Genomic DNA, 27,504 nt, shown 5'->3' on the forward strand with positions numbered 1-27,504 from the left:
AAATGCCTTCTTCCTCGATGAAGATACATTCCAGCCACGGAAGATCGTCCTTGGCCTCCCAAACGTCGCCATAGCGCACACGGGAGAAAATATCTCAGCCGCTATTATGGAGGTGTTGGATGACTTCGGGTTGATTGCAAGCAACAAGGTTGGATGCATTATTCTCGATAACGCCGCAAGCAATGAAGGAGCAGTCGAAGCGATAGGCCACAAGCTTCAGTGGCAGAATCCGGCCAGCAGAAGGATTCGGTGTTTCGGGCATATTCTTCATCTTGTCGCCAAAGCGCTCCTCTTCATTAAAGACAGCAATACACTCGAGGACCTTGATGCGGACGATTTTACAGAGTGGACAAAAAGAGGTCCAGTAGGTAAACTCCACAACCTTGTCGTCTGGGTCAATCGGTCGAATAAGGCGACAGCAATTCTGCGGAAAATACAAGATGAGGACCCTGACAAGTCCTATCCAGGCACTCTTGATGTCGTGCTTGACAACGGCACACGCTGGTTGTCTCAATATTATATGATCGAGCGAGCAATTAAGCTCCGACGTGTTGAATGTTGGAGGGTTCACCCTCAGCTTTAGGATTAAGGTTTAGGATTAAAGTTTGAAATCCTAAACTTAGATCATAGGACTTTCATCTAGGACTTTCTAGGACTCAAGTCCTAGAAGGAACCAGCCGAAGATATAAGGTCTCAATAGTCCTTCGATTTCGAGAGGATAAAAAGCAGTACACACAATACACCTTAATATCTGACACGACGCTATCTGGAGGAGCTCATTGACATTACGATTCAATCAAGCAGGAAATTTCAACGGCCCAGATCTACCCGTACCCAGCCGCCAAGCCAACTCCCTCGATGTCTTAAGGGAGCAAATCTACTGAGTGACGCAGACTGGGATGCCCTCAGTTGGTTCAGAGATATTCTTAGAATGTTCGATTCTTGCCTTTTGCGGCTTGAAGGGGACTGTCAGCTCCGAGTCCGTAAGGGAGGCGTTGAAGCTCAATATGGAATTATTTGGCAGGTTGCTGTCGCATACGAATTCCTCCTTTCAACGCTGGAGAAAGCAAAGACTGAGGCAACACATCGGGTGGAACCTAGCTACTATTCCTCGTGCGTCAATTCGGCCTGGGCCAAGCTCAACAAGTACTACACCAAGCTTGATGAGACGCCAATATACTATGCAGCCACGGTTCTCCACTCCGGTATACAGTGGTCGTTCTTGACAAAAGCCTACGGTGAGAAGGAGGAATGGCTTTTCGCGGCACGCCAGCTCATCCAAAAGCTCTGGGAAGAGGAGTATCGCGACCTTCCCGCTCAGTGGGAAATCTCGAGCAGTAACCTTCCTGCCGCGGTGAGGGCGCGCGAGTACAATCCATTTGATTCCTTCCAAGACGAATTAATATCATCCACCCGCCACGGCCATGACGAAGCTACAGACGAACTGGGGAGGTGGTTGTCTACAAAGCAAGACATATACACAACATACCACAATCCTCTGGAATACTGGTCTGCAAAGAGATTTGAGTATCCGCGAGTGGCGAAAATGGCGATTGACATCCTCTCGGTCCCAGCAATGGCTTCTGAGTGTGAGAGGACCTTTTTTTCCGCTGGTAGTATGGTTTCGCCAGCCTGAGCGCAACCGGCTAGCACCTGAGGTAGTCGAGGCCGATCAGCTTCAAAAACAGTGGCTAATAAGAGGGCTGGTAGTCTAAGTTCGTTAGTAGTGCCTCCGTAGAATAGCAGAAAGGGTTTCATTGTATCCAGTAAGCATTCAGGGAGTCATTTCAATTGCACCGGTTGAACCTCGGTATGGGACTATCAGACCGACCTAGACCGAGTGGCAGCCTTGACCAACCCAAACCGACAGACCGAAGGGGCCGGTCTAGGTCGGTCGGTTTATTAGCCACACTATTCACATAGCATCGTGATCCACTTGTAGATCTAGGGTAAGCTATCCTATCTTGGGCTGTAACATGAATTTCGGTTCGTGTTTTGGCCTGTCACGCTGCCCGCCTTCTATCTTACCCTAGAGCGTTACGTGCTCTTTGGAAGTACGGATACGGGAAAGCCGATAAGAGATAAGACTATGGAACATTGTTAGTCCGTTCCGACAAAGACCCACTTTGCGAGAGACCAAATGTAAACCTGACAGTAAACATAACGTACATGATAAGCGGGTGCAACAGACAAGCGAGTGCAACACAACATCCCAACATCTCAGATAGAAATAGCGATAAAAACACAACAGACTATTAATTAAGTAAAATTAATCGCTATATTCTTCCATACACATAGCGACAACTATCTGACAGGTCCTTGCATTATGTCCTGTCTTGCCGCACGCTCCACAGCGCCTTTCCTTCATTCGCGTAGGCCCTCCTTGACCACCACTTCTCGATGGTCCAGCCACCGCCTGCGCATCAACATCCGTTTGATCAATTACTTGCCTTCCTTCCTCTACTGTCATCACCCCTCCTTTCTGTAGCCGGGTTCTTTTTGCCCTCCGCCGCCGGCTTAGTATCTTATTTGCCTGTTCAAGATCTTGGACCCTGGCCTCTAATAAGGCAACCTTATGCATAACTATTTTTGTTCCCTTGGAAGAAGACCTCAATGCTTCTAGAATCGACTCTGGAGAGCTACTTTTATGCCTTTTGATTCTCCTTTCAAGATATTCAAGCTGAGAGTCGGCTTCAAGGATAGTCTTTGGGGTCTTTGAGACCCAAGGGGTCGAGGGGCTAACTACCTCCTCCACAGGCGTTGGAGTCCGCAGCTGCACATCGAGCTTCGAGATTACACTTTCTGGGTCGAGAGGAGCAAGTCCGGCTCCTCTAAAGGCTGCTTTAATATTTTTCTCTGTCATTGTGGCCTGGTAGGCGGTGTAAAAAGCCGGCAAGAACTCGGTTTTGGAAATGTGGGTTACGGAGCATCTGATCAAATGCTCGATTTCTCGCCCGTAAGCCTTTTTAAGCAGGCCAAAGCACCCGACATCAAGAGGCTGCAGCAGATGAGACGAATGAGGCGGTATACAAAGCGTGATGATTTTATTTGCCTTGCAATATCTCTCAAAGTCGACCGAGTGGTGACTTTGGTGTCCGTCGAGGATCAGGAGACGATAGCGATTCTTTGATTGCTTGGTAGTACACCGGTCGAAGTGCTTTAGCCACTCGAGGCCTATCTCGTTATCTGTCCAGCCATTAGGACTCGTCGCAATAGCCCAATCGCCCGGGAGGTTGCTTTCTCGGTACCAGTGGGCGAGGTGATATTGGCCCGCGCCTATGATGAACGGCGGGATCGCTTGGCCCTCGGCATTGATCGCCTGAATGACTGTAATCCATTCCCGGTTTCCAGGCTGCACTGATTTTGGTCTTCCACGCCTTTCAGCATCTGTGACGACCATTCCGCTCGCAATAACGCCCATCATAAAGCCAGTCTCGTCAAAGTTGTAGATTTCATCAGGTCGGATGCCATACTTCGCAATTACATTTGCTACGAGCCTAAACCAGTTGCGAATAATGGTCGGATCTTCACATTTGGCTCTCTGGTAGTCATATTTACGGGGGAAATGCGTCTTGAGGTCTTTGTGTCGCTTGACGAAGTTAGAGGCCCAGCGCTTGCCGACAGGCGGCGTCTCGCGGTCGGCGAGCAATCGGTTAGCCATCTCCTCAACACAACGCAGTCGCGGGGGAAACCCTCGCGAATCCAGATCGAGAATGAACTGAACTATGATCTGTTCTTCTAGATCAGATAGTTTGCGTGATTTTGGGATAGAATCACGCGTAGAAAGGATACCCTTCTGCCGGCGATATAAAGTCCAATAACGGACCTGGTAGATGCCTGCGGCGCGTCGGAGACTTAATTTTGGGTCATTTTGAAGGGCACGAAGTGCAAGAAGAATCCTAGCCTCAATATTTGGGTCTGACATATTTGGTGGTTGAAAATTAATTGATTAAGTTGAGAAGATGTAAATTGCGGGATTTTTTGTTGCACTCGCTTGTCTGTTGCACCCGCTTATCATGTACGTTAATCATAAACATTTACCACATCGACAAAAGCTCCATGCCTCTGTTGCGCGATCCAATCGATGAGCCACAAGCTCTAAGCGGGAGCTCTGTTAGCTCTGGAAAACGCTTTGTCAAGATATTCCATCCAGGATATCACGAGCCCGATCAAGAACAATACGATCCAAATGGTGATGTCCTCATCTCCTTGCCCGCCCTCGACGACGGCGGCATCCATCACGACACAGCACACACGGCTTGTGCCATCCTCGCTGCGAACCGATGGGATGGATATTTCTCGCGCGATCGAAGCGGAACGGCGAAGGTCGACCCGCCGCAAGATGGCATTCTCCGCGAGAAAAGCTACTTTTTCTGTCTCCCTTCTCCTTCGACTTCAACATCTCCCGACTCGACCGACCACCCATACCCCGTCATCGCACGCTTCGGTGATTGGCGATTCCCTCACGATGACTTACCACCTATATGGAGACGGCTTCAAGAGCAGTTGGATGTTCTGGAGCATGCTGGGGCTGGGACTCGGACCATCGGCAACGGGTGTTGTTGTCTTAGTAATTACGTCGACGGCGTCGAACAGGCGCATCTGGTCCCCTCGTCACAATCGGTTTGGTGGTCAAGAAACGACATGTCTCAATACTGTCAGACAAATCTTTTTTCTACTGATCCGATGAATGGGCGGGCAAATTTCCTCCCTTTGCGCTGCGATATTCATAGGGTGTTTGACGAGCGGCACTTTTGTTTTGTACCCAAGATTGAGGGCGGAGACGAGGAGTCTACACCTGTGCCTCATCTAGTAGGACACGTTTTCAACTCTACCCCAGGCGGACAGCTCCCGAGGTTGTGGCACAACCGACGGTTGCATGCCCTCTCGTCGGTGGTCTCGGTTGAATGCCTATTAGCTCGCTTTGCTTGGACAATCTTCTCTCCCACTGTTTTCCGGGATTTTCTCTACGCCTCCTCAAAGTCACGGCGAATCCTGACCTGGGATTCCGGGTCGCGAAAACACATCACCGAGAGCGCCGATCCAGAGAGGTGCCGCCGTATCCTGCGGCTGCGAGGTCAAGAAGCGAGAGTCCCAAGAAGAGGTCAAGAGGAGGGGAAGGATGCAATAATGACGAAGTGGAGGAATATGATGCTCACCACGATGAGATCTCATCGGATCTAGATAGTGGTTATTGCGATGATTCATGGTCCAGGCCTCCACCCGATTCGTGGTTCTCGCTTCCACTTACTCGGGCCACGAAAGATGATACCCATGGCGAAGTTGAGCGTGGTAGGACAAGGAAGCGCAAGATTGACGACACTGGCGATGATGACTGTATACAAAAAAACCACTCCTGAGAATTCCGGACGACCTAAACGGGTCAGTCTCCATGAATTAAACTCTTGGAAGAGTGTAGAGAGCGCTTGGCCATAGTGTCTCTCTACTCTAGGGCTGTAGCATGGGGGTCTTTCGTTGCCGTCATTGGGATACTACCGAGGATATACAAGTTTTTACGTTTATTCCTTCATCTAATAGGGGTGAACTGGAGTTCGTCGGTTGCCCCATGTCGTGCTAGCGCCCTTTCATTTCCCACTCAAATACGGTACCTTTCGACTGCTCAGCCCCACCAAGTTACCAAGGCCCGTAAAACCCCAGCAAAAGCAAAGATACTTGGAGGCCAACGACGTCAATGGCTGGACGCCGCGGGCCGGCACGAAGCCGTCGCGAGGCTGCTCAGATAAACAGCTCAGCCACCTCCCCACCACCATCTGCCGCCGGACCCCAGTTATATACCTAGAGCGTGGTAAGTGGAGGCCGAAATTGTGAAAGAATGATGCTTCGTTAAGTGCTGTAAAATGGAAGCCTCCACAAAGCTGTGTGGGCGACTGCCGAGTGGCCAAGGAGAAGCGGGCAGTCCGACCAGAGGCGTGCATTTAGCGTCTGCAACGCCGCGTATTAGGCAGTGGCCCAATCCAAGGCAAATCGATACACATACGGTCAAGACTTCAAGTGCGAGATCAGACATGGCTATATGAATATTCAAATAAGGCCTTATATGAATATGCATGAATATATTCATATTCATATCCATATAATATATGAATATAATATGTACTTGCGTATCCATATTCATGCATATTCATATAAGGGAGGGGTCCCTGATTGGCTCAAATTAGATCTAATCTGTGTAGATGATTGGTACTAGTCACATCCAGTCTCATTAGCTTAAGCTACAGGTCTCGACGCAGCCATTAGGTATTTAGAGAGCTACCACCACTCTGTCACAATTTCTGATGGATCTGGATCATAGGGATAGAATCTCTTGATTTTTCCATCTAATGGGTTACACCTAAGACGAATTCGGCCTCCGGGGCCCTTGTGTTGAAGAACTGGCTTTTTGGGAGACATAGGTGATACCAACCTCTGACGGGAAGACCGGACTTCCGGACTGCCGGTCTGAGCAGCCTGTTTGAACAGCTGGAAGACTTTCCTTCCAGTTTGACCAAATGTATCACCTTTGGTCTGTTGGATGTGACAAACTACAAATACACTTCATGCCAGCACCAATCTCTCTACCCGAAAATCTCTTAATTAAATCTTAAAGAAAACTCTCCAGTTGTCGCATACCATGCAGCAACGTACTGCTTATTAGCATCTATGGCTTCTCAGGCTTCTGAGATATCAGCCTCAGGGACTAACAACGCTTCTATAGGCTCGTTTGCATCGAAACTTTCATGGAATTTCAATGCCTTTTTCTACATAGATTATCCCGAAAAACATCTCCAAGCTGAGCTTGGCCCGAAGCGCAGAAAGACCAAGGGACACCGTGCTTACGTTTGTCTTCACTGTCAGAATCCTCCATGGTCAAATCGAGTGCCTGGCAACGCTATACACAAGGTTCCGATCAACTACACCGAAACCCACCGGTCGATCGATTGGTGTATTACTCATACACTTACATCAATCAACCTGAACCCTCGACGTGATCAACTACCCTACATCGGCGACCCTGGTTGATGTAGGTGTAGTGGATTTTTGCAGCGGTGGACTTTTAGTGGGACAAGGTATCCAGTTTTGGACATCTGGATCCACCCTGTTAGGAGGTACTGTCTTTTGTGAGGGTTAGCAGGGCCACACAGACTTTAGTATTTCCTAACTTATTTTCGGGCCCCCAGTAGTTATAGAGGATATCCTGGGGTAATTTCCCGTACAGGTCCAAATTTTCATCGATCTGTTTGACGCATTCACACCTCCCGTAATGGCCGATCCTTTAGAAGACAAAGTCGTTGAGACCTCTCCACCAATTCTTTCACCATCAACGTTACTAGCTGATGCCCAACAGCTACAGGAAGAACGTCTGTTTCGTCATTTCCGCGGCTGGCTCTTCTCTGAGCGCGCAAAGGACACCTCCTCCTGGACTTGGGACTACGGGTATGATATCCAGCGGGCTCATGAGCGAAGATGGGTATGCAAACTCTGCATTCACCAACGAGTCCCCCAGCCGAAGAACTTCACACATACTGGTCTTCAAAATGCCAGCAAACATCTGTTCAAATAACATCATATTCGGGCGCCAGAGGGCAAGACGAAGTCTTCGACGCAGTTGAAAGCGGAAAGCGTCGAGAAGCAGCACCGCTCAATAGCTGATACCTTGACGCTCGATCCGGAAAAGCCGCGGGAGCAGGCCATGGCGAACTCCTTCGTCAAGAACTTTGACAGGGACCATTTTCAACGGATGGTGATGCAATGGATCGTTAAGAGTAATCTTTCCTTTCTCACGGTCGAAGACGAGGATCTCCGAGCCATATTCGATTATCTTAGTCCATCAGTGTCAATACGTGGTGGCCACTTATCTGCAGATACCCTCAGGACCAGGATTATCACTGAGTATCAACGACACCGCCACACCGTTATCGACGTCCTTCGACAATCTCCCGGCCTGATTCACATCTCTTTCGATGGCTGGACGTCGGGAAACCGGCATACCTTGTACGGAATCGCTTGCTTCTTCAGAGATGAGCACAACAAGCCCCGTAAAATTGTGCTGGGTGTGCCCGAGGTTTCCGTACGCCACAGTGGATCGAATATTGCAGCTCAAGTCCTTGATATCTTGACAGCCTACCAGATTACCGAGAAAATAGGATATTTCACGTTTGACAACGCAGAGAATAATGATACAGCGATGGGGGCCATTGGTCGTGAACTAGGCTTCACTGGTGCGTCTCGCCGAGGCCGCTGTTTCGGTCACACGGTCAACTTGTCAGCAAAGGCGTTGCTCTTTGGCAAGAACGCAAGCGCTTTCGAAGAGTAACTCTCCGGCGCGTCGGCCCTGCTTCAGACGATGAAGCAGTCAAAGGTGATGAATACGAGACATGGCAAGGTAGCCGCGAAGCGAGTGACAGGAGAGTTCGCGATCCTATTACGTACTGGCATGAAAGGAGGTTGAAATACCCTCGACTTTCGCGGATGGCATTGGGCTTTTTGACCATTCAGCCAATGTCTGCAGAGTGCGAGAGGCTCTTTTCAGCTGCAGGAAGAATGGCGGTGCCGTCGCGAAGCCTTCTGGATGCCTAAATTATCTCCATCTGTCAGGTATCGCGGTCATGGTATAGGGCTGGGATCGTCAAGGAACTGGATCCGATGTTGATCTCGTGGCGCGAGGAAGAGTAGATTTATGAGGGTCTTGGGATGAGTGATGGCGAATTAGCAGAACAAGCAACGGCATGGCTGAGGGCTCAGGGCGACGAGGGAGAGAGTGAGGGTAGTACCATCCATGATCAAGAGCGCAAGTCACGTGAGCGAAGTGTACGACAAACCAACCGTCAACTACATCCACCAAAGGCGCTGGTGTAGCACACTACACCCACTACACCGGACAGCTGCTTACATAATTTACACTTACACTACTCTGGGTCGAAAAGTGTAGTTGGTGTAGTTGATCGGAACCTTGAACAGATGTCTAAGCGTTGTGCGACTCAAACGGGATCTCGAGACTGGACAAAAGAAGAGATGATGGCATATCTAGATTGGTGCACTGCAGAAGACAAACGCGTTGAAGCCCAGGTTGCAAAAGAGATGGGTGACGACCCACTAGCAACCAAGAGGAGAGGCATGAAAGATATCTGGGAAAGCGCCGAGAGGGATAGCCTAGAACAGCAAGCCTTGCACTCTGTAGGGGGCAAGACTGAACAATGTATAATAGTAGAGATGTGAATATTTTTTCTTTTTTTCTTTTCGTTATTATTAGCATGACACAAAGGACTTGCACGGTGCAGAGCGCGACTCATAAGCACCAATGGGAGAAGGTATTGTGTGGTGATTAGTCAGTGGGCGCGCCCGGGCGCCCACGTATCAGTCGCCGGCTAGCGCTCCAAGCTGAAGTAAGGTCAGTCGTCTCATCGGGGGCCCATAGGGACACGCCTAGGCGTGTGATTATGTCACCCTCAATCTGGCCCAAACTCCACTGTCGGAGTTTTCATTGTTGCCTGCTGTCCGTCCCACATGTCTCACTACCCCGCTACGTCGGGCTCTTGATTAAGGAAGTGACTGTCAGAATTCAAGGTTCGTATGGTACAATCGGATGGCTGCAAGCCTCAGCGTCGGTTGGGTAGTCGCGATCTGTTTCAAACTATGATTACATGGTCAATCAATGACAACGCATAATCAACCAGCGCACGGACAAAAAGTGTGTAATTTGTTAAATTTTAAGCAGTCCTTGGTACAGTAGGGATGTAGGCGAAAACGCGCCCCGTTTTCAGCACCTGAATAAGGGTAGAAATCTAAAGGCTTTGATTGGCCTAGAAGGCGAAACGCGGCGCGTTTTGACCAAGAATACTTGAGTAGGTGTTAGATACGCACGAATACAATGGGGTGAGTGTATCCAAATGGAGCAGAATGTTGTGATGTTATTGATCGTCGACTTGTTCTTTGATCAGTCTGTCAAAGAGGGGTTTCACCCCTCTTTTGGATGCAAGAAGTGGAGCCCATTCCCAGCCGCCAATCTAACAGTAGGCCTGCCCAGGTTACTAAGTCAGATAAGATTGTTGTCGTGACAACAACCTGGAAGACAGTAAACAATATGACGATATTTAACCAACGCCAAAAAAAATCGTAAGCTAGCATTCCCCGACAGCAGCACAACAATTTATCACTCCACGCAAAGCAATGTCGCTCGACCAGCGGATACAACGGTGGCTCCGACAACTTGAGCCCGCATCTAAATCTGCTCATCACGACAAACAACCTTGCGCAAAGCGCCGTCGATTGAATCCCCCAACTCCAGACCCGTCGCAGAGCGAGCACAGCATGGCCTCCCGCGGACGAGGTCGCAGATCAACGAAGCGCAGCGTGACGGATACTCAGGCCTGTTATGGCGATGAAGATGATAACTTCGAAACGCCTCGCCCTCGGAAACTCAAGGCTCCAAGGAGCGAATCTGGAACCTCTTTTGCCTCGTCATCTGCAGCCTCATCAAAGTCCGGCTACTCATCGCCAACAAAGCAATTACGTGACCTGGAATTTAACCCGAGAGGAGTCGAGCCTAGAGAACTGAAAGACTATCACAACAAGCCAGCTAGCTTGGAAGATCTCCTCCTGCAGATTGACAGAAGTTCATCTGGTTATGCGATCCTCCCAACATCTCAGCGCCAAACAATCGATCAACTCGACACAACGATATACAAGACCTTCGAGTGGACCAAGGACTCGTTCACCAGCAACTTTTGCTTCTCAGACGAGCGCGATAAACTGGGCCATACGCCCTCGCCTGACACAGTTCAGACCATTCTTCAAGAGGCAGGTGCTTGCAACAGCAAAGGATGTTCAGAGGCAGATTGGAACATGGAAGTTCATCATCTTGTCTTGAAAGCTGCCTTGCGGCCGTTGCAAGGTCCTCGGATGGAGCAATTCTTCGACTTTCGACTCAGGTGAGTGTCTTTTCTTCAACTACATGTTCAGTTACTGACCGTCTCAGCACAACGGCTTCCATCATCCCCGATTACCAAGCGACTTCAGCGTCTAAGAAAGTTGATTTCTGCATGTATATCGATCCCAATCACGAAGAAGCGGATGCTGTCTCCGAAACCGTCCATGCGCTGAGAAGCCTTTTACCTCTGGGCATGTTCAATCACACGAACCACGCTTTTCTGAGCGATAGGCCGATTGCTGTTAGCATCGAAACGAAGAAGACAGGCGAAGGATGGGAGAACGCAAGATTACAGATGGAAGTTTGGATGGCAGCCCATTGGCAATTCCTTCGAAAACTACTTGGGCTACGACAACTGGCAGCAAAACAAGTCACTTCAATGAAGAACGCAACTGAGAGCCTGACGCTAGATCCAGAAGAGGTATGGAAATTACCAGAGTTTCTCCCCGGTATTATTATCCAAGGTCATGATTGGCATCTCATCATCACGACGCCGGACGGAGAAAAGATCGCGTTTTGGGAGAAGGAGCTCTTTGGACATACGTCGAAGTCGAAGGGAATTTATACGATTATCTTTAATTTGCAGTTATTGCGGAAGTGGGCGCTAGAGGATTATTGGAAATGGATGAGGGAATTGTTACTTGGGTGGCCGCAGCATAATGGGAAACTGGTTGTTGTTGATGGATGATGCTTTGGGCGAGTAAGCGATTACGGGAAATTTTATGACCTTGGTTCTCATTCGATATGGAAATCGGGTTCGGGTTTCAATGGAGGTTGAGCTTGGGGCTGTTAGGGAGCAAGAAAGTTTCAACGCCAAAAAACAGATCAGTAGACACCTTTCATACTCAAAAATCTGACATAGCCAACTTGAAAATATTCCCAATCACTGAAACGCTCTTTTTTATGGATGCGATGCTTTGGGATATCCTGTACACCAAATCAACGGATATGATCGCAGACGGATTAACAAAGGCCCTGCCGGCAGGCAAATGGAACCGCTTCCTCTATCCAGTGCTGGATAGCCACGCTATGAAACTGAAACTGGGGGGAGTTTTGGTTTCATAACACCGGACGTCAGTATAGTTTCAGTTTCATACGAAACAATATCCAGGTGCAGTCCAATTTTTTGACAAGCTCGGCATCGATATGCACCTTATCTCCAAGTACCCCAAAGATGTTTGGCATTGTCTGCCTACCTACACTACCAATTCCCTAGGCTCGCCATCACTTTCTGCCCCCTTACTCATCTCTATATCTTCTTGGAGTATCCTTACAGCCGCGTCGATATCCTCCGCTTCTCTAAACACCCCTGCAAGGAGCGGCCTGCTCTTTCCCTTTGGAACACTTATCCAACTTTTAATGCACTCACATGCCTCTACCATTTTGGCAGACATCCTACTTCTATCCCATCTAACCTGTCGTTTTGCGCCTGAGAAGATTCGCTCTGCTTCCGTAGACATGGAGGGGATGCAGAATATGTCAATAGCCATACGGTAGAGGGGGAAATTCTCTCGCTGGGTCGGTTAAAGCCACCACTGTAAGGCCGTTTGTTGTCCAATCCCAACCTGTGAGCCCTGCGAAGTATCGTCAGAACCAGGCCATTAGAGGACTTCAAATTACTTATATAAATAAAGCAGTCGAATTCATCCTTCACCCCACTCGCTGTGCTGTACACCTTCTGCCTCCAGCGATCTAATATGCGCTTCGCGGGAACGGGAGAACCAGGCGAAGCAGGCAAAGCAGGCGAAGCAGGCCCCAAGAGCTCATCAGAAGGCTCCGATGACAAGGGAGCGGGCGAGGCTGATGACATGTTGTCGGACAATTAATTCCACAGGGGTCAGTGATGGCACCAGTCAACTGATAAGAATTATCTAAAGAACAGATGAAATTGAACAGCCGTGTTCAGGCATAGATATTTAAGCTCATGTCGTTAGGATTGGAGTCCTTGATGCGACAAGCCGGATGTGAAACCAGAGACACGACTCTAAAGTACGGACCGCGTTTTATATCCAGGCGCACGAACCTAGTGGTGTTATGCGACACATATTTACTATTAGCACGTTTCTAACTGCGTTGAAGGCATTTGTTTGCGAAATTTTCTTGGTAAGGTACTACGATATTTGGGACTTATCGGCTGTATATGAAACATATGAAACCGACTGAAACATATGAAACTGGGGGAGTTACTGTTTCATACGAAACCGGGTTCAGGGACTGTTTCAGTTTCATATGAAACAGTATGAAACAACACGCGTGGCTATCCATCACTGACAGAAACATGGCTTCGATGACCATCTAATATGCTGAGCCTCGCATCGGACTCATCCTCCGGTTGTGTTTGGGGAAGATAGACCTCTCTGAGCCACTCGATTGCGATATGGTTGTCTGTCCAGCCGTTGTCGGACGTGATATAATACCAGTCGGCCACCTCCTTGAGCTCATCGATAAACCACTGTTGTTGAAGTTCTTTGCCTTTGAAGATAATTCCCGGTTTCAGAAGACGGCCAGTTGCCGTGACGGCCTCGATAAAGCTAGTCCAGGTGCGGGACTGGGAGCCTTTGAGGAAGGCCTTCCTTTTGGGATCGCTACTGCCGATGACCAAAGAATCCAAGCCTTGGTTCGCAATGCATTAGCTAGATTCATGGCCAAAACGATAATAACTCACCAAATCCTGCCATAATACCGCCCTCATCCACGTTAATTATATTATCAGGTTTAATCCACCCATATTCTCTCTCCTGGATATCAAAGTACCAATTGACGGCGGTCGGGGTAAAACAATTGAACCTTGAAGCTTCCTGCCGTTTACCTATCTTTGTCTTTATGGATGGATGGCGTTTTATGAACCTGGCTAGTCAATGTATACCGATAGGCTTTTCCCTGCCTTGTTGTCGTAAGAGGGCAGTGACAGTGGCGCGAACTTGACTATGAGAAGGGGCATAGCCCAAGGCCTCTTGTCGAAGTATCCAGGCAACCAAACTGGACTCCTGAGACTTAGGTAATAACTGGGCAGGATGGGTGACCTCAGGCTTTGGTGGTACACCTCTTAACCGGCCTGAAAGAGTCGGCTGAGGGACGCCATGCTTCTGCCCGGCTTTGTTCTGGGAGAGGCCGTTATCTGTGACATCCAATATGGCTTCAATAACGTTATCCTCTGTGTAACATACTCGAGTCATTCTTCAGGGTAATTATGGAAGATTGGTGTAGATGGAAAACCCGAAAGTTATGGGGAGGACTGTTCGTAGACGAGGCATTGATGGGGATTTTGCATTAGTGCCATACTGCCATACCGCTCATACGACGCAAAAAGGAATAGTATAATACGAAACAACATGAGACTCCCGTTGAGACACAGCTTGTTTCATGTAAATAACTCCAATCTTTGGCCAAGAACCGTATAAGTGAAATTGGGCATTTTGTGTGAGGAAACTTTTTTTTTGCTTATCAGTGGAGGTGTTACGATCTGAGCGGCTACGTCACGTGTACCCCACACTCACTTCCCACTACCCCACAATTTCCCCATCACCATATCCAATCAATAAAGGACCGACACTTGCAGGACCGACGGCGCTCCAGGACCGCGTCGCTCCAGGACCGACGACGACCTCAAACATCGTCGCTCCCACCATAACACCAGTAGTATATATACATTCGCTTAGCACTAGATAGTACAATGGCCTACCAGCTATCAACAAAACTTCTTTACCTGAATACGCCTAACCCGCTCTATTCACTATTAAGAGACGTGACACTTCGCAACGCTCAGTGACAACGCCCTACGACTCTGCCAACATAAACCAGTACGGACTAGTTTATCCCTTGGGAACCTTCACCCGTCACAGAGTAGGAATACAACCAACCAACCAACCAACCAACCAAAGGCGTTCAGTCGCGCACGTGGACCTCGTTTATTGAGGCTGTCACCGCAACTGGCCGTGCTTTGAAACCGGGAATTATCTTTAAAGGAAAAGAGCTGCAGAAGCAGTGGTTCCTTAACGAATTCGAATTAATAGCGGACTGGCACTACATCACATCACCGAACGGCTGGACCGACAACCACATAGCTCTCGAGTGGTTGAAAGACGTCTATTTGCCTCAAACGGAGCCTCGTGATGCATCGGATGCGAGACTTATTATCCTTGACGGCCACGGGAGCCATGCGCAGGTGAGCATTTCGGTGATTTCGCCGCTGAGTCACCCGCTATAGGGTCGCTGACCAGCAGTCAGGATGAGTGGATGGCTACGTGCTTTCTGAACAACGTCTACTGCTGTTACTTACCAGCACATTGTTCCCATGGTCTGCAGCCATTAGATAATGGGATTTTTAATGTCATCAAAGGTGCGTACCGGAAAGAACTCCAAAAGCTGGCTAGTTTGTCCGATTCTGCACCGGTTGACAAAGTCAACTTTATCCGGGCATACGCGAAAGCCAGGGAGGCGGGCATGAGGAAGGATATTATCTTATCGGCTGGAGGTTTACTGGAAATTGGCCAATAAATCGGTACAAAGCTCTAGCACATCCGGAAATTCAGCCGGACAAAGAAAAACTAATGTTTATATTGCGCAGTAGTGCTGGGTGAAAATGTATTTTATAAAACTTGATTGTTCATTATTGATATGAGAGTTCTTCTCGGGTTTATATCTCTAGATGATTTCATCTAGGACTTTGAACTCTAAATCTAGGACTTTCAGTCTGACAGTCTAAACCCTGAAAGGAAGGGGGATCCCCGGATTTTCCAACACGCCCCCATCCACCTTGTCTTCAGGGTACAGAGTCATCGTGGACTTCAGTACTCCAAATAATACGACCTGCTTCCTCGATCGGACATGCACTGACTCGAATGGCTTCTAGAAAGTGGCCATGACTGACTGCATTCAACGGTTTAGTGAGTCCGTCTGCTACCTGCTCGTGTGTGCTAACGTATTGCACATCAATGTTCCCGGCTTCAACTTCTTCTCGGATATGGTGCTCGGTTAACGGAATGTGCTTTGTCCTTTGGTGGAGCTCAGGGTTTCTGCATAGCTTTAGGGAACCCTGGTTGTCGCCGTTCAGTAGGATGGGCATATGTAGCGGAAGGAGCAGTTCAGAAAAGAGGTTCCTAACCCAGGCCAATTCTCTGGCACACTGGGAGAGTGCTGTATATTCAGCCTCAGTGGTCGATAGTGCTACTGTTTCGTGCCGTTTGGCCCTCCATGAGACTGTAGACCCTTCAAGTTGAACGAGCCACCCGAACGTCGATCTTCCCGTAACGGTGTCGCCTTTCCAATCTGAGTCGGCCCAAGCTGTGATGCTCCAAGCGGATTCAGGATCTTTCTTGACGCCCCCAAGCACTAGGCCGTGGTCTCTTGTCTGCTGTAGATAGCGAAGACTTCTTTTGATCAGTCGTGAATGTGCTGGTGATGGATTCGACATGTATCTCGAGAGTACCGAGAGAAGAAAAAGCTAAATCGGGTCTGGTTTGGGTCATTCCATACATCAACGAGCCGGTTTTTCGAGCTATAGTCTTCTCGTTCTTCTGGAGAAGCCGAGTCGCCATTGTCTCTTGGTTGCAGTGTCGAGAGTGAATTTCGCTCCATCGGGGTCTTGACCGGTCGGCAATCCTCTAAGCCGAATTTCTTCAGTATTCTGGTAAAATATGCATCCTGGGAAAGGTAGATCAGCCTTGAGTTCCTGTCTCGGGTTATTCTTACTCCAAGAAAATGGCTAGCGGGACCAAGATCAGTCATGGTAAAGATCTCTCCCAGGCGGGCTTTGTACCCTTGGATTGCTTCCTTGTTGCTGCCCATGATGAGGAAGTCATCCACATATGTGATGATGATCACTCCCGTTGTGGGATTGTGATATACGGCCGTGTCAGACGTTGCTTGTCTGAAGTCAAGGGATTCCAAGGTCTCCTTCAGCTTCTTTTGCCATTGCCGAGGCGCCTGCTTGAGCCCATAGAGGGATTTGATCAATTTGCAGATCTTCTCAGTTGAAAATCCTGGCGGACGGTCTTCTGGGTGTTGGTCAAAATACTCGACAAGTCCTTCCGGCATTTCGATGAAGACTTCTTCGTCGAGGTCCCCTTCCAAGAACGCCGTCGACACGTCCATCTGCTCAATTTCCCAGTCAAGACAGGCAGCAACGGTGAGGAGGATTCTCCAGGTCGCCGATTTGGCAACAGAGGCAAAGGTCTGGTTGTAGTCAAAGCCGAACTGTTGTTCAAAGCCTCTGACCACCAGCCGCGCCTTGAACTTGTCCAGGTTGCCGTCCTCTTTTTTTCTTGACCTTGAATACCCACTTGACTGTAAGTGGCCTATTGTGAGCTTGGTTGCGGTCCAGCATGCGCCAAGTTCCTTTCGTGAGGAGACTGCGCAGCTCACTGTGTATTGCTCTGAGCCAATGCTCCCTTTGCGGACCTTGAAGCGCTTCAGTCATTGTTTTGGGCTCAGTGATCACCTCTTTTCGGGGATCTGGCAGCTTAGCTGATGTCATGGATGTTGTCGTCTGTCCATGCTGAGGATTATGCACCTCGGCATGCTGAAGATTGTTCACTTCAGACCTTCGTGGGCTCGGAGTTTCTGTCTGCTCCGTGACTGACTGTGGCCGGCTTGAGATGGGAGCTCCGTTCTTGCGGATTTCCGGCTCAACATCATGCTCAGTTTCGGTCAGGAGTTCTTTCTCCCCGACCTTTTCGTAGAATTTCACATTTGCAGAGCGGACGATCTGATGTCCCTTTCTGCGAGAGGGCACCCAGCAGGTGTAGATCTGTGAACCTTCCATGCATAGGTAGATTCCAGCCTCTCCTCTTGGACCAAACTTGTGTGATCTCAATCTTCGTTCTTTTGGTATGTGTATCGTGACTTGTGAGCCACAAATTCGTTCTCCGGATAGATCCGGCTTGTTGTCTTGTCCGGGGAAGGCCTCGTTGAGAAAGCTTTCCATGGGAGTGAGGCCATCAATTGCCCTGGTGGCTGTCACGTTTGTCTTGCGCACCATATCTTCCAGGACCAATGGCCAGAGCTCTATCGGGATTCTTTCCGATTCCATGGTTGCTCTGACTTTGTCAAAGATGATGCGGTTAGAGCGCTCAGCAACTCCGTTAAATTCAGGAGTATATGGTGTCGTCTTGATGATTTTGACGCCGTGGGTGTACTCGAGGTTCTTGAGAGACGCACCATAGAGCTCAGAGCCGCCATCCATCTGGATTGCGTACACTCGGATGCCATACTGAGTTCGTATCTTCGAGATGAGCTGGCCTAGAAGTTCCGAAGCCATTCCCTTCCTCGTGAATGTGTAGGCCCATCTCATTCGATGTTTATCATCTGTGGCAATCATTCCCCATCGTTCGCCTCTAATACCCGGTGGATTGACTTTGAAGGTGTCAACATGGATGAAACCGGCCTTGGAGGCTCGCTTCCGTTTGTTTCGTGGAGTCCATCGTAGGGCCTTTGCGATATCGCAGGCGAGGCAGTAATTGAAAGGCTCATGATTGTGGTGGCTGTCGCAGAACATTCCTCTCGTCATTTTGGCAGTCTGCGATACCTGATATACGTTGACGTGGCCGAGTCTTCGGTGCCAAAGATCGACATCCAGGCATTGCTTTGATGAAACAATGTGGTGATTGCATGGTTCTGGCTGGAGTTCGGAGACGGCCTGGTTTGAAACGGCTGTCTCTCTGACCTCAGTGTTGACGTACAGACCGTCCCTTCCTATACGGAGGAGACCAAAGACGTCTCCTGTTGGGTCGTATATGTCGTTACCGTCAATCCAGCCGCCGTTCTTGTACAGCCTGAGCCCTGACATGACGTTTACCGGAAACTCAGGGATGAATAGCGTGTCTTTGAGGTTGACTGTGACCTGATCGCCCCATTTGTTTATGAAGCAAATTTTGACTGTCCCTCGACCGGATGGGTACACCTTCCCACCGCCCGTAACGAGGACCGTTCGGGTTGCAGGCTGCAGCACTGTGAATAGTCTTTGGTCGTTGCAAATGTGGACTGACGAACCCGTGTCGAACAGCCATTCTGCGGTTGAAGAGATGCTATCAAGGGAGACCTTACACGTTTCTGTATTGTCCATAGGCGGCTCGTCTGAGACGCTGTCTTCAAGAATCAGAAAAGATCGCTCGACTGTCATGTGATTTGATTCCTTAATATGGAGATTCTTGCTGTTGTCGCGTTGACGATCATGCTCCATGAGTTCCTTGGCGAGACGGACTGCCCAGTCGGGCCGCTTACCCTTATGGGCGAACCAACAATCATTTTCGTGATGTCCTCTCTTCTTGCAGTTTGTGCAGGTATAATCCTTGTGCTTGCCGACTCGATGATTGGTCTCCTGGTTAAACTTGTTCGCGGCTCGCTGGTTCTTTGAAGAGCCTCTCCTCCGTCCACTTGCCTCTTGCTTTCTTGTGGTTAGGCCCTTCCTCCCGGTCTTTTTACCGTGGGCCCAGTACGTAGAGGCAGTACCATGACTGTCATCGTCATCTGATGACCTGTTTTCATCAATGAGATCTTGCTGCATTGATCGTAGTGTTGGCGGATGCTCAGAGCGAAGGAGAGCCCGTTGTCTGGCAGTCCAGTCGGGGTACTCGTTCTCACAGGCAGTCAGATAGACCACCTTTTGAGGGTATCTGAGATTGGTTCCTTTTGCTCGAGGAGAAGTTTGACGAGTCGTTCGAAATCGACATTGAATTGTGGAATTGTCTCGTAAGAGCTTGATTTGATCCGGATAAACTGGTAAAGTGTTGTATGCAGGAGAACTGGGCCTGTGCCAATACAGTAGGCCTGGAGAAGGTTGAACATCTCCTGGGGGTTTTCAATCCCGACCAGTTGACTGAGTGCTTCTCCAGTGCAGTTACCTCGGATGGAGACGGCAGCTTTCGCCGCCCTGATCTTTTGATCCATTGTCTGCTGTTCCTCGGGAGGGTAATCACCAAAGACAGCATCTTCGAGACCATTGATCCGAAGAATGGCCTTCTGAGCTGGGCAATATTGCTTCCCAATTGGAGGGGCCGCCTAGCTTGAGCTCTTGCGGAAGGAAAAGAGTATTCTTTTCGGAGATGACCGTGGTACTGTCATAGGTTGAAGATGGTGTGTGGTCTTGACCTGAAGCACCAGATCGCGACGATTCGGATGCAGGCGACACTCTGATGGTGTTGCGAGTTTGCATAGTGAAAGGTGGGGCTCGACGTGAGGCCATTTTGGGATGAGGTTAAAGTTCGGTTCTTTGATTCAGAAGAGAAACCCGGTGTTTGCTAACCCGGGCTCATAACCTATTGTTTATATTGCGCAGTAGTGCTGGGTGAAAATGTATTTTTTATAAAACTTGATTGTTCATTATTGATATGAGAGTTCTTCTCGGGTTTATATCTCTAGATGATTTCATCTAGGACTTTGAACTCTAAATCTAGGACTTTCAGTCTGACAGTCTAAACCCTGAAAGGAAGGGGGATCCCCGGATTTTCCAACACCTCTTCACTCTGTATGCTGACCCATGATGTACCTCTCCTTGATACTTGTGCTTCCATCCGCAATGCACGCTCCCTACACACATCGCAACGCTCTTCTTCACCTACTTCACACCCTACCCGTCCCATAAACCCATCCATCTCGCGGTCTAAAACCTCACGCCGGCACTCCTTGCCTTCTACAAACTCCACAACGTCTTCCTCCCACTCATACGCCTGCTTGCTGACCGCACCCTCCTCACTGACACCATTGTCCCCGCCTCGATCTCTCTCCTCTCTCCTCTTTGTCCGAATCTCCTGCTGTTCTTTCATCCATGAACTCTGCACTACGACAACGGACTCGCTCCTCTTTCCATCCCGCCCCCCTCGACCGCTTTCCTGGACAAAATCTCGTAATCTGCGCGGCATTCCCGCATGAACTACTAACCTGACGTCCGGCACATCAACCCCTAATCCCAATGCGTTTGTCGCGACGATCCAACCGGACTTTCCCCCAACACTTGTTCTCCACTCCTCCATCCATCTTGCTTTATCCTCCGCACTTCCCGCCTTGTTCCAATACCCAACACAATCTAATGATGCTGCGATCTTCTTCACCCTCTCGATTGTGCCTCCATATATAACCACTTTTCCCTCATTGTGATTTACTTCTGTCCACGTCTTTACAACTTCACAAACACGCTCTATAACCTCATCCTCCTCTTCACCTTTGTTGTTCTTTTGCTGCTGATCCATTCTGCTTCCATCGTCTTGCCCCTTCCTGCGCCGATCGCTGACCACCACTGCGGCGGCCTACTCCTTCCCCCTCCCTATCCTCAATGATCTCCACCCGGTACTCAATATTCCGCCGTGTCGTTCGTTCTCGGAATAAACGCACGCGTTCGGCTTCAAACCCTAACTGTGCATATAACAACCGCTCTTCTGTCCTCTTCAATGTCGCCGTTAAACAAATGACCTGTAACCCGAACTCCTGTAATGCTGACCCCAACTGCCCAATCCGCGGCCGGAATGTTTTCGTCCACTCCAATGCCGTGTGACACTCATCCACCATGACCCGGTCTAACTTTTCCTGCCCATGCATTCTCTCCACGAATGATCGGAACCCTTTCGTCACGGCCGATTCCGGCGTCACGAACACCAATGATGCACCCCGTTGCACTCCCCGGCTCTTCCACACATATCCGTCAATCCCCATCTTTCTGCACCGCTCCTCCATGTCGTTCTCTAATGCCACTAACGGCGTCACCACAATTGTCATGCCGTCCGGCGTGCAAAACGCCGGCAACATGAATGTCAAACTCTTGCCACCTCCGGTCGGCGTTATCTGCACAATCGGCCCATCCCCGCGCACCACGGTTCGGATTACGGCCTCCTGCAACCCTCGAAACTCGGCTGACTCGCCCATCATCTGCTTTAACTGCCCTCTCATATCGGCCCTATGCAATCGCTCGAACCGCCGCCTCCGTATCTCTTCTCGCTCTATTTCAAACTCTATCTGACCTCGCTTCAATCCCATCCCGCCACTGCGCTCTACGCGGTCTTCGGCCCTAAACCCAAAAAACGTATGCTATCTCATGCTGACTTTTTGAAACTCATCCCTCCCCCTAACCATTACATACATCCCTCCCCCTAACCATTACATATATCCCTCCCCCTGACCATCACATACATCCCTCCCCCTAACCATCACCCCCTCTAAACATTTACCCCTAACTATTCTCCCTGCCTATCTCTCCTTTATCCTCATCACTACTTAATATAACCCGCTTGCCTGTATCCTCCCTCCTGCTTGTCCTCCTTACATAACCAACTTCCCAAACTATGTAAATAACATGCTGTATATTATGTAATCCTAATCTAATCTCCCTTTCTTTCCCTATACTCTATTCCTATTTGCTTTTTTTCTGCACTGCCTGTATAATTCTATGAAATCCCTGACATAACCTATTTGTCTCTAAATGCCCCCATTGAACTTTCTCCCCTAACCATTTCATTAATCCCTTCTCATATACTACCTTATCCTCTGACTCTTGCCACTCATAATCTCGTGCTGCATCTAACTCCCCGACCACTGCATCTGCTATGTCGGGATGCATCCGACCGACGGCTGCCCATACACATACCAATACGCCTGCATATTGACATACCCCATCCTTCTTTAACTTGAATCTTCCTTGATCGTTGTCCAACGGCTCCCAATGTGTGCAAATCGCTTGCGGCATGCCACACCAAAAACAACCGGAATGATCCGCCATGACCCCTTTTGTAAACATGCTTTTCTGCCACTTCTCTTCCGCTCGCGCCATGTCATCCCACCATCTCTTGTCCCATAACGGGCACTCATCTCTCCTGTGTAATTGATCTTCCTCTATAACGCCTGTTGCCATGAAACAACCTATGCACCGGCCGACCATATGTCCCAACTCTTGCTCGAATGTCTCCACCTCCTGATGGATGCGTATCTCGTCTTGCCTCGCCTTGAATTGCTCGTATCGTATGCTCCGCCCGGCCTGCTCAAATCGTGCCTGGATCTCTCCTTCTGTTACCTGTCCTCCATATTGATCTGCCATTTCCATGCCTTTCCCACTACCTGTGTCCTCGTTCTCAACCCACGATATATCCGCTTCAAACATCAACTGATCTCTCTGTCGCCGGCATATATCGCATATCTCTTCCACCTTGTCGTCGCAACCCGCGCGATCCAATCGACCATCCATCATCTGATCCAATACCACACGGCGACACCACTTTCCGCTGATAAACCTCTCTACCGCCGCCTCTTTCGGCGGCCAACTGCTGCTTATCGTCGCCCGTGCTCGCTCGACCTTCTTTTGTCGGCCTTATCCTCTCGTTCTCTTCCCTTCGGCCGGCATACCACGACAATTGCTTCACTCGGCTCACCGTCTCTTCCCGCCCGTCCGCTCTCTTGCACGTAATCCCGTAATCGACTCGGCATGCCGGCGTGTATGACCAACCGAACGTCTGGCACGTCTATGCCTAACCCCAACGCATTTGTCGCCACAATTAAATGCCCACCTTCGATCCACATTCGTAATCGTTGCTCCTTACCGACTGCTGTATCTACTTTTGAATGATATACATCGCACTCCAACCTTTCCCCCAACCGCTCAACCCGTTCGATCGTGCTTGCATATACGATAACTCGGCCGTTACTGTGTTGATATAACCAATCTCGTACCGTCTTGACAACCTGCCTGTCTTCTGCATCCTCTTCCGGCCCGACTTCCTGATTTTTATACCCCCCTCCCCCCCTGCTGTTGACGTCGTTTCGGCTGTGGCGGTGTCGCCTGCGCTTCGACTACCCTATACCGAATATTCGGCCGCGATGTTGGCGATCGGAATATCTTCACACGGCTTGCCGGCAACTTGACGACCTCGCAAAACCTCTCTACCTCGCCGGGCGGTAATGTGGCCGTTAAAAAAACCTTTTGCACACCCCATTCGTTCAAAACCTGACCCAACTATATGTCCCGATTTTGCTCTTATCACAACGACCGTGTAAATCATCCCGTAATGAAATCAACGGCACGATCACGATTGTCGTCCCGCCGTTGTCGTTGGCACAATATGCTGGTAATAAAAACGACATACTCTTGCCCTCACCTGTGCCTGCGATCTGGATAATCGGACTCTCGCCCCGTATGATCGCCCGGATCACCGTCTCCTGCTGACCACGGAACGCCGCCGACGGCCCCATCATCTGCCGTAACTGACCGGCAATATCGACCTGCTGCAATCGTCTGAACCGCTGCATCCGATTATACTCACGCTCCGTGTCATACGGGGCTCGTTTTCGCCGGGTTGCGGCCGACGCCCCACTCTCCTCGCTGTCCTGGAACTCGAACAAACGGTGCCACTGCCTGCTGACGGCTCGGAACTTGTCCCGCATCGATGCCGTGCTGAACAATCCCTGCTGCAACTCGCGTGCGTATACCATGCCCGCCACGTGCGTTCCGTGCCCGGCTTGCAAATCCACCGGGTTGTCATCCAAATCGTCATCTTCATCCTCCCCATCCAATGTCGACTCTTTACATGCACCGTTCAAATACCGACGGGCTATGGCGATCGCAATCTGCCTCCATGAACTGATACCTAACGTCACGCCTAATAATCGCCTGCTGTGCCGTTGGATGATTCGACGGACCCGGTCTGATGTCCACTTCCGCTCCTGCACCCAGCTCTGGAACCCAATATCATCGGCGTTCGCGGGGTTATCGGGGTCATGCGGGTTCTCTGTACTACCTCCGCTGTTATCATCGTCTTCTTCATGCATGCCGCCGCCATTCTGACTGTGCCTCTCCAATGCCGCTCGTCTTGCCTCCCTCTCCTCTACGATACTGCCTTCTGCCTTGCGTACCACTTCATCCGGCCACATCAACGGGCTGCGGATACCGGCATCTTTGACGATACCCTGAACCTGCTGCCAAAATGGCAAAACCAACCATAAATACCACACCAATAACTCTCCCACGGCATGCGGTAAATACCGGTGAATCACCTTGGCCTGACCCGTCAACCGGAATCCCTTGTGATATAACGTGACCACGCACATCATGCCGTTGTGCGCCAATATGTTCCTGACCCCTCCATTCATGGTGTTCTGGTGCCGGATGCCCGACATCTCGGGTATCCGTGCTGGCTGGCTCATCATGTACATCAACATGAACATTCGTTCCATGAACCCGTTGAATGTCTGGCCATATGACTGTACCGCCCGGGCCTGGAATGGCTTTCCGTCCCTTCTGCCGTTGTCGATCCACACCTTGCGTCGTGCCTGGCCCTGCCCGTCCGGTTGTGTATCGGTGATCTGGTTCATCACCCAATTCTTACCTCTCTTTACCCACTCGCGGTTCCGTTCATCGGTCAAAAATGAATACCCCATCCGGTCCTCACTGTGATCGTCCTCCACCTCCTTCCACGGGATTCGCGGTAACTGGTCCACGTCTTCCACCATCGTCAACGTCGCTAAATGCTCCCTCGCCTCCCTCGTCAATGCATGCAACATCTCGGTCAACGCGGCCATCCGGAACCGTGTCTTTCTATACGTGATATGGTCGCCATCCCAATCCACGGTTCCGCCTGCTGGCGTGTTGAACCGAATACACATGCCGTACGTGCGTGCCTCGTATATCCAATCCATCGGCGTCGGCTCGGCGTATGTCTCCTTCGATGTCACCGTCATGAACCTCTGCACCTTCTCACGCACGATCCGGAACATGCTGGTCGCCTCCTCCTCGGCCTCTTCCTCACCTAAACCCTTCTCCTGCTGTAATCGGGCCACCTCTTCCTTCCTCTCCCGATACGACTGATACACGACCATGGCCCGCGCTACTTTGATCACGGCTGAATACATGGGCGTGTAATCCATCACATCCATCCATCCACCGTCTTTGCGGATGCCCAGCACGGCCAACCCACTGATAATACCACTGCGGTATTCACCTGCCGTTAACCTGTGATCCAACAATGCCATAACGACCTGCAGCGTCAACTCGTCCACGCGCTCCTCATCTAATGGATTGGCTTCGGGGTCTTCAACATACTCCTCTATTAACTCCGTCAACTCGTCCATCGTATCCCCCTGTCGTTTCGTTAATCGGAACCCGGGCCTCTCGTTGTCCTCCATGGTCTCGGCACGGTATACATAACATATCAACTTGACCCAAACTGCTGTGTACCGTGCCCACGTGTCTTCTTCGACTCGGTTGTCGAATGGCCGCCGCGGCTTCTTGTCTACCTCCTTCCGTTGTACTTCGAATAATGCCTGGCTGCCGACCGTGCTGGGCGTGGCTGTAATCCGTGCCTGCAACATGACCCGCATGATACTGTCCTGGATCAACTGTAAAACATGCTCTTCTTCGCCGACCGGGTCTGTCAACTGTCTCATGGCTTCCGGATCTAAACCCTGCAAATGGTCGGCCCATCCTACACGCTCTAACCACGCGTTCGCATCTGTCTTTGCGTCGGCGGCTTTGATGCACTCTCTATCCTCTCGCTCGAACTGCTCTTGCTTCTGCTCCATGGCACGCACCGTCCGCTCCATCATGGCGGCCTCATCGGCCGTCTGGGTGGCCGGCGCCCCAAACCCGACCTCGAACCAACTACTGGCCGGCCCGTTGCTGAAAAACCGCTGGCTTTGGACGCCGGTGCGCCATGGGACCAGCTGGGCCTGTATCCTCCGCGTTTGCTGACTTCCGCCTCTCCCGCGCGGGTTACTCCAACCGTGTTCCTTACGGTAATGCTCCTGCATGCCTCGCGGGGTGCCAACTACGGTCCAACACCCTTCCTCGCCACAACCTAAGTTATCGGGGACCGGCGGGTGGATATATGGGATCGGGTCGGTCGTCGGCGGTGGCGTTGGCCACGTTAACAACCCTCTTCTGTCATCAATCATGCCGGGCAAATCCCTGACTTGCTGGGTAATCTCTCTTCTGACTGCTGCTTTGATGCTCTTATGGTGCTTCTTTAAATGCGATTCAACCTCCTTGGTGACATATGCATAACGGCATACTGTACAAATCACAAATGGGTACTCGGTTAATTTAATAAATGGTAACATTGTGGCTGGATGTCTTTGGTTTTTATCTGATATGGATGGCTGGTTGTTTTTCTAACTATTTACTTATCCTCCTTGGACCCCTGTTAAACTTACCTCTGCTGTTGCTATGATACAAAACCTTAATTGTTGTCTGCCTCTTTACCCTTGCCTTGACCTCATGGATGACTAATGGCTACTGCTGAACCTGGCGACTACTAAACGCACAACCGCTGCTGAACCTTGGCTGTGTCTGATGACTAATGTGGCCTGCTGGATCCCGGTCTGTTAACTTCAATTGATCAATTGACTCAAACTTCAAACCAGTCGCAATGCCGCAAAAATGACTTTCGAAGGCTGGCAAGCCAGATATAAGCTTCCCTCGATGTAATGAATCGATGCATCTACTTGAAATGCATTTTAGCGATGAAAACCTATGGGTGACCTGAATCCGTTGGGGTGCAATGGATTCAGGTCGTCATTTCATTAGCGCCTTTTTTTTTACTATGGGAAAGCCATTGGATTCAGAGCTGAATCCGCCGCGCAGCTAGGATAGGTTATTGTTCATCGAC

The 27,504-nt window shown here is 50.0% G+C and overlaps 7 protein-coding genes across 7 annotated transcripts; 3 read left to right on the forward strand and 4 right to left on the reverse strand.

Moving 5' to 3' along the window:
• Positions 1 to 4,059: 4,059 nt before the first annotated feature.
• On the forward strand, positions 4,060 to 5,360 carry FPOAC1_013174 (uncharacterized protein; the record flags this gene model as incomplete). The annotated part of the gene is made up of 2 exons (XM_044857515.1): positions 4,060 to 4,558; positions 4,984 to 5,360. 2 exons carry the CDS (start codon positions 4,060 to 4,062, stop codon positions 5,358 to 5,360), a joined length of 876 nt encoding a protein of 291 aa, XP_044701698.1.
• A 1,300-nt stretch (positions 5,361 to 6,660) lies between these two features.
• FPOAC1_013175 (uncharacterized protein) lies at positions 6,661 to 7,020 on the forward strand (the record flags this gene model as incomplete). Its single annotated transcript, XM_044857516.1, has 1 exon — positions 6,661 to 7,020. The coding sequence occupies one exon, from the start codon at positions 6,661 to 6,663 to the stop codon at positions 7,018 to 7,020; it is 360 nt and encodes a 119-aa protein (XP_044701699.1).
• Positions 7,021 to 10,167: 3,147 nt separating this feature from the next.
• On the forward strand, positions 10,168 to 11,615 carry FPOAC1_013176 (uncharacterized protein; the record flags this gene model as incomplete). Its single annotated transcript, XM_044857517.1, has 2 exons — positions 10,168 to 10,928; positions 10,976 to 11,615. 2 exons carry the CDS (start codon positions 10,168 to 10,170, stop codon positions 11,613 to 11,615), a joined length of 1,401 nt encoding a protein of 466 aa, XP_044701700.1.
• Positions 11,616 to 12,302: 687 nt separating this feature from the next.
• FPOAC1_013177 (uncharacterized protein) lies at positions 12,303 to 12,737 on the reverse strand (the record flags this gene model as incomplete). Its single annotated transcript, XM_044857518.1, has 2 exons — positions 12,303 to 12,501; positions 12,601 to 12,737. 2 exons carry the CDS (start codon positions 12,735 to 12,737, stop codon positions 12,303 to 12,305), a joined length of 336 nt encoding a protein of 111 aa, XP_044701701.1.
• A 7,600-nt stretch (positions 12,738 to 20,337) lies between these two features.
• Positions 20,338 to 20,784, reverse strand: FPOAC1_013178 (uncharacterized protein; the record flags this gene model as incomplete). Its single annotated transcript, XM_044857519.1, has 1 exon — positions 20,338 to 20,784. One exon carries the CDS (start codon positions 20,782 to 20,784, stop codon positions 20,338 to 20,340), a length of 447 nt encoding a protein of 148 aa, XP_044701702.1.
• Positions 20,785 to 21,079: 295 nt separating this feature from the next.
• On the reverse strand, positions 21,080 to 23,332 carry FPOAC1_013179 (uncharacterized protein; the record flags this gene model as incomplete). The annotated part of the gene is made up of 3 exons (XM_044857520.1): positions 21,080 to 21,923; positions 22,405 to 23,201; positions 23,252 to 23,332. The coding sequence occupies 3 exons, from the start codon at positions 23,330 to 23,332 to the stop codon at positions 21,080 to 21,082; spliced, it is 1,722 nt and encodes a 573-aa protein (XP_044701703.1).
• A 368-nt stretch (positions 23,333 to 23,700) lies between these two features.
• On the reverse strand, positions 23,701 to 26,956 carry FPOAC1_013180 (uncharacterized protein; the record flags this gene model as incomplete). Its single annotated transcript, XM_044857521.1, has 2 exons — positions 23,701 to 23,822; positions 23,989 to 26,956. 2 exons carry the CDS (start codon positions 26,954 to 26,956, stop codon positions 23,701 to 23,703), a joined length of 3,090 nt encoding a protein of 1,029 aa, XP_044701704.1.
• Between the last annotated feature and the right edge of the window lie 548 nt (positions 26,957 to 27,504).

This window comes from Fusarium poae (genome assembly GCF_019609905.1).
Source record: "Fusarium poae strain DAOMC 252244 chromosome Unknown contig_1, whole genome shotgun sequence".
Classification (NCBI taxonomy): domain Eukaryota; kingdom Fungi; phylum Ascomycota; class Sordariomycetes; order Hypocreales; family Nectriaceae; genus Fusarium; species Fusarium poae.